This window comes from Mus pahari, chromosome 2 (genome assembly GCF_900095145.1).
Source record: "Mus pahari chromosome 2, PAHARI_EIJ_v1.1, whole genome shotgun sequence".
Lineage (NCBI taxonomy): Eukaryota > Metazoa > Chordata > Mammalia > Rodentia > Muridae > Mus > Mus pahari.
In genome coordinates this window covers 100952128-100965246 of record NC_034591.1, presented here as the reverse complement: position 1 = coordinate 100965246, position 13119 = coordinate 100952128, and the positions used below count along the sequence as shown (strand labels likewise).

Below are 13119 nucleotides of genomic sequence, written 5' to 3'. Positions count from 1 at the left end.
ATATATATATATATATATATATATATATATATATATATATATATATATATATATATAAATGAAAGAGGAAAGAAAATAGAGCATTTTAGGAAGCCCTTTAAAAACTTGATCTTGGCACTGGAGAGGTAGAGATAGACATTATCTTTATGGGTTCAAGACCATCTAGTGTACATAAATAAGTTCCAGACCAACCAGGGCTACATAAAGAGAACCTGTCTCAAATGAAAGAAAGAAGAAGGAAAGAATGAAGGAGGAGAGGGGAGGGGAGGGGAGGGGAGGGCAGGCCTGGACTTTAAGCTCACTTGACAGAACAAAAGTAGAACCCGGAGGCAAACCCCAAAAGGTCCTACTCCTGGTACTGGTTGCTGTAGCACAGAAATAACAGAGACAATAAAAAGGAGACAACCTAGAAAGGTTCCTTTAAAACAGTGATTTTCAATCTTCCTAATGCTGTGACCGTTTAATGCAATTCCTTATGTTGTGGTGACCCCAACCATAAAAATTTTATTGTCACTTCATAACTGCAATTTTGCTACTGTTATGAGTTTATGTAAATATCTGTGTTTTCTAATGTTTTCAGCCTACAGGTTGATAACCACTGCTTTAGAAGAAGCAAATTAGGAAGGGCCCTGGAACCAGGTTATAACTTGCATAAAAAATAATAAGTGATAGATGATCAACAAATTATCTTTCAGAAAAGTAAATCAAGTCAAAACCTTTGGAAACGGTAATGCATTTTCTTGTTGCTGTTTCTGTCTGCTTCAGATGTTGTGAAAAAGCTAACCCAACAAAACTGGATTTTCTTTTCCCTTACCTGCCTACCATTCAAAAAAATGAAGTAAGTTGCATATCTGCTTTCCCACATCCCTAGAAAGCCAGCAATAGATCTAAGTCTCACCCCCACCAAGCAAGCAAACAAACAAACAAATTAGTGGATGAATAACAACAAGGTAGGCATATGTATCATCTATGAAATATTTGGGACAAAAACATTCAACTTTAACTTACTAATGAACAGCACAAAAGTAGAGAACATGAGACATTCAAAAGACAATCGCCACACATTTTTTTTTTTAAAAAAGGGTCAACGTTGTGAAAGCACCAGCGAAGGATGCAAAGAGGGAGGGAAGTCTTTCCAGATTATGAATTTTGACAGAATCCTGGATTGGGGGTACAGATGGGTGCTGTCAATAACAGTTATAAAAGGACTTCTACAAACAACTGGAAGGCTCTGAATCAGGCTTGTGTATTAGAAGGTTCTGTGAAGTTAGTGTTAATGTTCTTAATGTGGTGTGTTGTGGCTATGAAAAATCTTCCTTATTCTTAGAAGACAAACGTTAAATTTGAATAAATGAACTAAATGTTAACAACTGGTGAAAACGAAAAAATTTAATATAGCATTTCATACCAACTTATCTGTGACTTGAAATTTTTTCATGTTAAAATACTAGGGGGCTGGAGATCACTCAGTGGTTAAGAGCACCAACTACTCTTCTGAAGGTCATGAGTTCAAATCCCAGCAACCACATGATGGCTCACAACCATAATGAGATCTGATGCCCTCTTCTGGTGTGTTGACAGCCACAGTGTACTTATATGTAATAAATAAATTAATTAATTAAAAAAAAAATAAAAATACTAAAGAGTGGGCTGGAGAGATGGTTCAGTGGTTAAGAGCACTGATTGCTCTTCCTGAGGTCATGATGAGTTCAATTCCCAACCACCACATGGTGGCTCACAACCATTTGTAATGGGATCCAATGCCCTCTTCTGGTTGTCTGAAGACAGCAAAAGTGTACTCACATACATATAAGTAAATAAATCTTTTTTTAAAATATATAAAAAAAATACTAAAGAAAAAAAGAACAAAGGGGCATGAGCTATATAAACTCATTAAATATTAAATAGTGGATGTATAATAGTAGGGAAACTGTCTCCCTGTGCCTTTATTTCCTCATTTGGATGAAATCAGCAATAAACATGTTTATGTATCATGGGTAATAAGATTAAATCAAGCGTATATTATAAAGCATTCAGTATATCTAGCATATGATACAGTATATCTGTGTTTAATAATAAAATTATGGCACAATGTGACCTTTTTCCCCTCAGCTACTCCTTGTTCTATATAATCCAGAAAAAGCTAAAAAAGACAGAGAAAGAAACCATAAGCCTTGAAGACTAAAGATACTAAGCATATATCAATGTGAATTACATATAGCACATACATATAGTATATAGAACTCAATGCAACTTAGGAAAACAAAGAATAAAGGTGATAATTAAAAATATTTAACTTGGTAAATATTTTGCAGTGGAGGAGAAACCATGAAAAAACATTACAGGATAAAGCATTAAGAGAAAAGCTTGAAAGCAGTTGAAAAATCAAGGTCCTATGTGCACAAGGGAAAAGCTCTCTATACAAAACACTTTAAAGGGGATATGCATGGGGAGGAGAGATGGGAAAATTAAATGCCCACACATGCTATTTGTTTTTGTAAATTAATAGCATTTCATGTAACTAGATCATGGTACTAGCATTAATAACTATTAGAGCAGGTAACACTCCTTAGGAGGGATTGATTCTCTGTTCAGAGTGATAGAAAGGCATATTCAATTCTAGCAATAAATTACTTCTTTTTCTTTTGGGGGGGGGAGCAGGGGGAGTCTTGGGGAGGGTTTCTGTCCTGGAACTCCCTCTGTGGGTGGGTTTGAACTCATAAAGATTCAACTGCCTGTGCCTCCTAAGTGCTGTTGATTAAAGGCTTCAAGCCTCTACTCTTAAAGTCCACATGATTCATGAAGGGGTTCTCTTACTCTCAAAGCAGGAATAGTGGGCACATGCCACAAAAGCTGTGTATCTTACTACTAAAGCCACTGTAAAACAAGTCTAAACAAAAACAATGGGTCTTTAAACAAGTTACTGGGAAAAAAGAAAAACAAGGGAAAAGGGGTAAGTGGGGCATATAATTCCAGAAACAGGAAGTTCAAGGCTACCCTGGACTACAAAGAGACCCTGGTCCAAAAAAAAAAAATCAAAACAAAACACAGACCAACTCCTGAAATTACCAGCTTCATAGTTCACTGAAGTCCAAAAACTACAGGAACTATCTACTATGCAGATAAGTTTTCTTAAGACCAAAGCAAGGCCAAGAAATGGAAATATTCTTTACACTTATTTTTGTTTGACTTAAAATTCAGCTGTTCTTGCAACTAGAGCTACTTTCTACAACTTCCCAGTCAGATGAACTAATTCTCTTCCTCTAAGAATAACTGTGGATGCTGGAGAGCTAACTAGTAGTAAACAATCTAAATTTTTTTCAACAGAGTTTACTGTATTTTGAGTTAGGTTTATGATTTTTTTTACTCAAAACATCCTGAATAATCTCAAAACCCAAGAGAATATCAGGCTGGTGACTAGAACTATTTAACGATGTTAGGAAAACAATTTAACTTTGTTATTCAAAGGGAAAGAGGATTATAAATTCTGGGCCAGCGAGATGGCTCAACGGGTAAGAGCACTGACTGGTCTTCTGAAGGTTCTGAGTTCAAATCCTAGCAAACCACCCGTAACGAGATCTGACACCCACTTCTGGTGCATCTGAAAACAGCTACAGTGTACTGATTTATAAAGATAAATGTTTGGGTCAAAGCGAGCAGGGACCGAGCAGGTTTGACTGGAGTGAGCAGAGGTCCTAAATTCAATTCCTAACAACCACATGAAAGCTTACAACCATCTGTACCGCTACAGTGTACTCATATACATAAAATAAATAAATAAGGAGCTGGAAAGATAGCTTAGTAGTTAAGAGCACTGACTGCTGCTCTTCTGAAGATCCTGAGTTCAAATCCCAGCAACCACATGGTGGCTCACAACCATCCGTAATGAGATCTGACGCCCTCTTCTGGTATGTCTAAAGACAGCTACAGTGTACTTAGATATAATAAATCTTTTTTTAAAACAGCTTCATTCTAAAAACAGGTCCTAAGACAGAGAAAGTCTTTATACTAGACCATATTGGCATATGGTCTGAGTTACTTTTTAATTATGCAACCTCTGAAAAATGGCCCAAGATAATAGAAAAGAATGCTATCTGTTCTCAACCATTCTGGGAAAGGCAAACAAGACCAAAAAAAAAAAAAAAAAAAAAAAAAAAATTAAAAAAAAAAACAAAAAAAAATTATAAAAAAAAAAAAAAAAAAAATCAATTTTAAAAAGTCTATAATTACTTACTAGAGATTAAGTTAGGAAGGAGTCAGTGAAAGATCACATGAAACTCTTCTTTTGGAAAGCTAAACATAGTTCTCTAAGATTATTATTTTAAATAACCAATAGCTTTAAAGTATCTAACATAGCTGGGTGTGGTGGCGCACGCCTTTAATCCCAACACTGGGGAGGCAGAGGCAGGTGGATTTCTGAGTTCGAGGCCAGCCTGGTCTACAAAGTGAGTTCCAGGAGAACCAGAGCTATACAGAGAAACCCTGTCTCGAAAAAAAAAAAAAAGTATCTAACATATTATCACGCCTGTAAAACAGGGAAGAAAATGTTCTTACTGTTGACGTAACTGCCGACAGCTCTCAATATGGGTGGAAGTATTTTGATGCTGAATCCAGTCCTGTTGTAAAAAAAGAAGGTTGAATTAAAACAATCTTCAAGCTGACAAATGAATTAGGCTTTTTTAAATGACAAAGAGTATTTGAGAAATTTACAAATCTAATCATAAATAACATTTAGACATAACAGAATTTATACAAACAAAAATTAAAGTCCTCCAAACAAATACATTTAACCCCATACCATGTTAATCCTATTTAAAAAAATATTTAGTATAAATATTTCTTGAATCAAGAATCAAAACATTCATTTTGAAAAGCACATATATTTAGACTTGAAGAAAAGCATAAATTAAAAAAAACATTTAAAAAAAAATTTTTTTTCAAGTAATCCGATGGCTTCCTCCTCTAAGATCAGGCAAATGACACTAACCACCAAACATGTGAGCTAAAAGGCTAGTGGCAATTCAAACAAAATACTCATTATATTGGGGAAAAAGACTAGTAAAATAGTAAAACCTACCACTTATCAAATCTTATTTATTTTCAAGATTTAAAGGAAAATAACACCATTTTAAAGGGCATGCTATCCTTTACATATATACAGCTTTATAATTAACAAAAAAAAAATGCTTTCTTATACACTTTGTTTAAAAATAAGTGTCTTAAAATTACAATCTATAACAATAATTAGCTCCTAGAAGATGTATTTGTTTAAAAGAGAGGGCAGAGAAAGGAGGGCAGACAATACAGTTTTTTCTATAATAGTCTCCAAGGTAAAACAATTAGTTAATTAGTTCAAACCATCCAGTCTATTACTCAGTATTTTATTGTTCCCTCCAGCAGCTGAAAAGGAAAATAAAAAGAAAGACAAAAACCAACCCTCACTAAACAACTCTGTGTTTTAAAACTTTCTGAGAAAAACTTCTTGTTTCCACTTCAAAAACACTTTAATTTTTACCATCCCTAAAAACAAAGCCTCCACAATTAAACTACAGTTGACTTTAATTCTAAATTCTACCTTGGCAAGAACTACCTGAAAGTCAAGCGACTTCCAACAGTGTATATAAGTTTTAGCAAACTAAAGGATTTCATTAAACTTCCTAGATTAATTGTACACTGTGAAAACAAAACGTCTGCTACCCTCATTAGTGCTACAAACAGAAAGCTAAAAGATACCAGCAATCAAGAGTCCACAGCAGTGCCCAACCCATGTCTTTGATATAAATGAGGTATCGTATTTTTACCAAATAGACACAATGGCAGGCAGGAAATTAGGCATGATTTATTTGCACCATAAAATGTTTTATTTGAATAGTTGCCAACATTTTAAAATCCAGATTACACCCCCAAATCTGATTTTCAGCTTCTCTTGAAACACATACAAAGAAATGATAATAACAAATATGCTTTTTTGTGATACCTATGTAAGCTGAAGGTGGTAACTGCCCTGCTTTCTCTAATTCAATTCACACATGCACACTGACTTTCAACAGGCATCCTTCTTGATAACCCAAAGCTCAGTAAATATAACTATGTAACCCCAATTTCTAGGTTTCATGACGACAGTTCCCAGATACCTGCTCAAAAGCAGCACTGCTTCTATAGGAAAAATAATTACCTGAGAAACAAGGATGGTCCAAGAACTTGGGCTGGCTCCAAATCAAACTATGAAAATACTGACTTCTATCAAAGCTTGTTCTTTACCCTCCTCTGACTAGCTTTTTTAAAAAAAGGTTGTTTCTGATGTTGCCAGAGTTCAATCCCAACCTGGTCCCACATGATGAAAGGAGACAGCCAGATTCTCACAATATTGTGACCTCCACAGACTCACTATGGACGCATGTGCCCACATTGACAAACATACAAAATATATGAATAAGTATATAAATAGGGGGATTTTCTTGAATCAAGTTATTTCCATCAGAAGGTTATAAGAAATCAAGGCAAACTCCTTTAAAACCTGAACTCCAGTTTGTGAGAAAACGCATTCTACATGCTATTATTGCATTTTCAAATTACATATCAGAAGCAAAGATATTGTAGGATTTACTTGGTAGAAAAAAAGCCTGAAATTAGAAATTTACAATTACTGTCTACATATTTCTAATGTCACAAATACACACATACACAAGGCAATAAAATTTATCATGGAAACAAGAAGCAACTTGTACATCTAAATCCACATTCACATGCTAAAACACTGTCCATGAGGAATTCTTTAGTTAGATGAGCCCCAATCTGTTATGCTGATTATAAAGACTAGGAGCAAAGCATGTGCATATATGTACAATGTATGTTAACTCACAGTATACAAGACAAGCTATGGCAAACTTTTGGAAGTCAGAAGACAACCTTGGAGGTCCGAGTCTCTGTTGTTTTGTCATTGCATACACCAGGCTAGCTAGCCTGCAAGCCTCTGAAGAGTTTTCTGGCCTCTGTCTACCCATCTCCCAATATGAGTGCTAGGATTGCTGCAAATGTTCAGACTGTCGAGTTTTGACATGGATCCTGAGGATCTGAACTCAGGTCCTCACACTTGTGTGGCAAGTGCTTTTATTCATTGAGCCATCTCTACAATCTAAAAGAGGTGTTTTTTTAATGACTAAATGATTTTTCTCTGCTCTCAAAATTTTATTCTATCTTGTTAATGCAGGCTTCTCCACCTTAGACCTGATATCTAGGGAAGCTTCCAGTTAACTAGCCTACCCCATTTCCCTTCTTCCTAGTCATCTACATTGAAATCTCCCTGAAGCACTTTCAATGTGTCACTTCACACACCAAAGAATTTAATTAGCTCCCCAACATCTTCCACCTAAAATCTAAATTGACAACAGCTTTTCAAGGCCTTTCTAATAAGTTCTTCACTGTGCCTGCCATAAGGCCTTCTCTTCTAAGAACCTTTGCCTCTCTGAATGCTGCTGTTCCCATCTGGAATGCCACTTCCTCTTTAAATAGGCATATTTAACCCTTCTCATCATTCAAAACTGTCTTCAAACTATTCCATAAATACCTCCCTATCAGATTATTCTGTTCCAAACAAACTGATAACTATCACTCTATCAGTCTTATCTAACTAGGCTATAAAAGTCTTATAAAATAGTCTTATAAAATGAGTGTATTTATGGGTTTTTTTTTTTCATCATAAATTGCTAGCTAATCTACAGGTATTATAATGCTGGACTGACCACTACAAATCTGAAATTAATGTAGAAATAATAAATATCTTTCCCCTGTGGCATGCACAAATGGTTAAGTATCACCAAACTATTTGTTTCTAACTTTCAGGTATGTGGGTATTTTTTTCCTTTGATGAGACTGTATAAACTGCTTTACAAAACAATTAAATTTTATACAGTTCTTTATTTCTGTCTGTACCAGCATCTATTGAACCATCATACACAAATCTAAATCAGTAAATATACTAAAAATAGTGTATTTTCTACAATACAAAATAAAAATAAAACCACAAGTTCTTTAAGATGTATTTTCTTCAACTCATTATGACTGATTAACAGTTCAAAATAAATGGGAGAGTTAGTGGTATGCTCAGTTACAATAACAAAGAGCATCCAATACTCTGCCCAGAGCTACTTATAGATTACAAACTCTATGAATAAACTATTCTAAGATTTTTCTGAGTAACAAATGACATCTATTCTCTTTGGTGGAATAAGGCAACTATTACTGTACTAAAATTCAGCATATTTTTCTATGGATAGGTTGCTGCTTTCTGATTGAACCCAGGGCTTGGTATGTGTTAAACACGTGCTCTACCCCTGAACTACTACACTCCCAGCCCAGAATGATGTTTGCTTTTGCTAAAGTTAACTGAAGACAAAAGCAACCAATTCAGGTTTTAGATCACTGACTGAAAACTGAAAAATGAATACAAAGACAATAAAATGGCAGTATTTGCAGGGGAAAAAAAAAATAACAAAAGAACTAAAACCTACACATATGTAAACCTACCTCTTCAAGCTACCCAGACAATTCCAGGCTAAAGCTTGAAATTAAAGCTTCTTAAGGTATGTTCCCTCCTCCCTACCATCCTTACCTAAAAACTGCATTAGTAAACAAAAGAATAAGTGGTTCCTATACATGTATGTTAAAAAAGGGGAATGTGGTAGTTCCTGCTCAAATTTACCAATAGTTATTATCAAACAGCATACATTACATAATACTATTCTTCAGCATCTATGCAAATTTCTGTCTATGCTAACCACAAAGGTACCTTAAGCATATATTTTGGATGTTTCTCTCTGAATTTCCAACATTTTACTCTATTTTCTGAGCCCATGGCTAGTTCCATAATCATAATCAGCTTTACATCCTGAATCATTCTACTATGAAATTATTTTAAAAGCGCCTTCTCAAGAAACACTAAAAAAATTACTGGTCCATACAAAAATCAGAAACACTTAAGCAACATTAAGATCTTTAACTTAGAACAGGTATGCACAGGGCTAGAAGATATATTGTCCTTGAAAGTATGTTACAAATGAGTTTTATATTTTTATCCTAATAAATCTTAAACATACTTTCCCATGTAGCAGTGTTATGAGTACGCAATTTATTAGAAAAATGAGATGCTATATAAGTGGGGTAACTAAAGTTCAAAATAAAGGCAAACTATATAGTACGCCAAGTAACAGGATGTAGAAACCCAAACATTCATTTCAGTACTTAAGGTTACTTACGATTACAAGTAGGTGCTGGGGTTGCACTTTGTTAACGCCTTGTTAACAGCAGCATACATAACAGAATTTAGAGAAAACCTGGGCACTGAGCATCATTGTACAGCAATCTTTTAAAAACACTCACCTTCAAATGACTACATTCTACGTTACACAGAGAACACAAATGTGGAAATATTCTTGGAGATGCTGCATAATAATCATTCATCATAGAAGGGGTTGGCAGTCTCTTCATTTTCTGGGCACCAGCTTGTGTAAACTTTGGTAGCCACGAAGCTTTCACAATCCCAAAGGGAGACCGAATAGGCAAGTCAGCCTCTGATTGGTAATTCTTTTTACTTCCTCTAGGTCCACCATGTGCATCAGCTGAACTGATTACAGACTTCTGTGGGATCCGCTCTTGTTGGCTTAAAGCTGAAATTAATTCAGATGAAAAGGGTGGCTGGTTCATAGATGGAGAATTCAGAGACTGGCTCGTTGTCTGGCTAACTGTTTGGCTAATAGACTGGCTGATGGATTTTACAGGTTCAAGGACTGACTGTCCTGCAATGTGTAAGCCTGACATCTTGGTTCCACTCTCAACTGGGAAAAAAGACTGACTGGAGGACTCACCAGGGAAGTCCATCTGATGAAACACATCTTCACCAGGAAACACAGAATTACATATCACATTTTGAGTTGAAACAGTTGCAGAAATGCTCTGCTGAGGCTGAAATTCATTCTTGACTTCATCAGTTGGAATTTCAGGATCATAAATACGTACTTCAAGTGGATCTTCTGTATAACCATACTTGCTTGCATGCCCATAATCAATCACATTACTTGAAACTGTTTCATTACTAAGTGTTTCCTTATTTCTGCTGTGAGAAGGTAAATTAGGTAATCGGCGGCTCATTTTTCGCATTCTTATATCCCTCAATATTAATGGCATATTTTCAGGAGTTAGCTGTTCATCAGGATAGCGGCTAAGTTCTTCTAGATCTTCATTTGATAATCCAAAACTTGCTAAAATACTTGAAGCACTCTCTTTTGTATAGCGGCTCTGTACTTTAGGACTTTGCTCTGTAACCTGGGTTACAGAGCTCTGTTTCACTTCTACAGGTGGAGTTATATGAGACTCATCATCCCACCGGCTACCATGAGGCTTCCCCTTCTTTTGTTGTGCTTCAGAAAAATCCAATTTTTCTTTGGTTAATCTTGGATCAGTTCGGTGTTGAGTTACCTGAACGTTCATTCTTTGTGGTCCCATGTTCTGATAAGATCCGTGGCCAGGAAATCTGTGTGGAATTCCACGGGCTCTCCCTGCTGGGTAAAATCTTGGAAGACCCATAGAGCCAGGCCTCACAAATGGTCCTGGAGGCCTCATCCCAGGAGGATTAGGTGCTCGTGGCCTTTGAAGTGGAAAGGTCCCTCGAGGATTAAACCTGGGTCTCGACATGGCTACTTTCAAGAATGCCTGATTTAAAAAAGTATAAGGTGGTGTTGAACCATGGGAGGCAACGGCATTCAGCTGCTGAAGCGCCAATTGAGTCTTAATCTGAGCAAAGTGCAAAGGAGATGGGCCCAACAGAAGTGGGTTTGCAATGCCCAGGCTCAAGGAATTCACAAGTGGTGCGAAATTTTCCAAGAATAACACAAAGCTGAAAGTTAAAACACAAATATTAGATCATTTAAACTCAAACTGCTTCATGAAGTGGGTTCTACAGCCAGAGTAAAACATTTTGAAATCAAGCCATGATACCATTTTGCATTGCATATACTTTTAGAGTAAGGGCTTACAAAGATTTAAAATTTCCTCTAAAACTTTCTCTTCTTTTCTGAATCCAGAACACAAACCCCAAACCTCAAGCCAGAGTTCATGTACATTGCCGAGCTGTACTGGGTGCTGTCCTAGGTGCTGAGATGTAATTCACAAGTCCTTTTACATAATCTTGAAAGACTGAGGATTTATTTTGTGCTTTTATACTGGAAAAAAAAGACGAAGGTATTAAGAGTCTTAGAAATAAACACACACTCACTATGTGTGTGATCAGACATGAAAGAACTGTAACTTTAAAGTTTTATTTAGACCCTTTTTTGAAAGACACATTCTTTCCTGGAATCAGCCTTCACATCTACTAGATTCCACATGGCAATTAAGCTTTACCTATATCCCTGTTATTGAACAGTTGTTTCTGGTAAAGAAAAAATGTGTCACCAGGAATCTAATTACAAAGTCTTTAACAAAGCAGGTGCTGGAGCATGGAACTCCTTATAATATACAATATAACATGGTAACAAAACCAGTTGGGGTTTTTGTTGTTCTTTTGTTGAGAATACAGACAAAATACATAGGTAACAATGATTAACTTTAGAGAAAATGTCCCTGTTGTAGTTGCTGTCCTAAGCACTATACATGAATTTAGTCGTTTAGTTCTCACAAGTCCCAGAAATGTGCATAGTTTTACACCGAGAGATTAAGTAACACATAGGCATGCAATGCTGGGATTTGCATTGAAATCAAAACCAGACTTAATTTAGCCCCACAATTGATGCTCACAACCATTTAACAGATGCAAACAACACTATCCTGCAAGTCTCAGACAGTGAATTTCCTAACGTGGTTGCCAACCAACTCCACACACTGCTACACTGAAAGTCTAATCACCTTCAAAAAGAACCAGGACGGCGGCTCTCGTTCAGGACCAAGGACAGCAGCCACAGCAGGTGGCTTCCTCGTGTATTTAAAGATTTACTTTGTGATTTTAAAATATATCCATGTGTTTAATTACATACATGTAAAATTGACTGCATGAGGAAGCTAGAGGTATCAGATCCCCTTGAACTAGTTACAGGTGTTTGTGAGTTGCCCCACATGGGTGTTGGAAAAACCTGAATCCAGCTCCAGCTAGTTTCATTAGGTTCTGGGGATACAAGTCCTAGTGCTTTAGTTATGTTTGTAAATAAGAAAAAAGTAATTTTGGGTAAAACTCTATTTATTTGGCTAACATTTTCCCTCATCACATCCAACCATTTTTCATATTGCCAATATATTTTTTTTCCCAAAGCTGAGACCTAATAATCACTCCACCACTGAGCTACTACACCTAGCCATATACTCCATTTCTTTAATTTTTGTAAAAGGACATTTTTACCACATTAATCCTGCTCAAACACCTAAGAGAATATCATCCTTCTATTTCTTAGCTCTTGATGTGTAATGTCCAACCAATCTAGCCAATCTCTATCTGCTTTTGTAATTTACCAGGCATTTACTCCAGCTAGGCCTTTCTCTTCCCATTAAAGCAAACAACCTGCCATGGGTGGTAACTTTTTTGATTTTATACCTATTCTGCTTGGTTAACTTCCATCAAATTTTCCTTGACCACTGAAGCTGAGCGCCAACATCCTTTCTTAATTATTGCTTGAGACCCATTTGGTATCTCTGTAGCTTATGTTTTGTGCTAATAACATGCATGCTCTTTCCCAAGAATCAAGTGAAGCTATTTGCTCACTGTAAGATTTTTCCCCCAAATATATAAAAACATATTCAGAAGAACCTCAAATATTCAAGTAATTGAAAGACTACAAAGCATCATTATTACTGTACAGAAATTAATTTTTAAAGCTCTGTATGCATCAATCTATGCATGTGTGTAGATGAGTGTTTGTTTTACCTACTGAAATATCTCCTTAGCCCTCAGATTTCAAGCTAGAAGAAAATACAAATAAATTTTGCCCAGGCAATTACGAACAGCAAATACAAATTCACTATTTTAAAAATACAATTTAGCCGGGCATGGTGGCGCACGCCTTTAATCCCAGCACTTGGGAGGCAGAGGCAGGCGGATTTCTGAGTTCGAGGCCAGCCTGGTCTACAGAGTGAGTT

General features: G+C 36.1%; 1 protein-coding gene across 13 annotated transcripts in view; it reads right to left on the bottom strand.

The window, feature by feature from the left end:
- The window catches only part of Znf638 (zinc finger protein 638), a 71577-nt gene that overhangs the window by 46375 nt on the left and 12083 nt on the right, over window positions 1-13119 (bottom strand). For all 13 annotated transcript variants that reach the window (XM_021188629.1, XM_029535547.1, XM_029535550.1 and 10 more), the window contains exons 2-3: window positions 9379-10891; window positions 4555-4616 (exon numbers count right to left, since the gene is read on the bottom strand). In XM_021188629.1, the coding sequence (XP_021044288.1) occupies window positions 4555-4616; window positions 9379-10689 (1373 nt within the window). In that variant the 5' untranslated portion in view covers window positions 10690-10891. The remainder of the gene's footprint in view (window positions 1-4554; window positions 4617-9378; window positions 10892-13119) is intronic.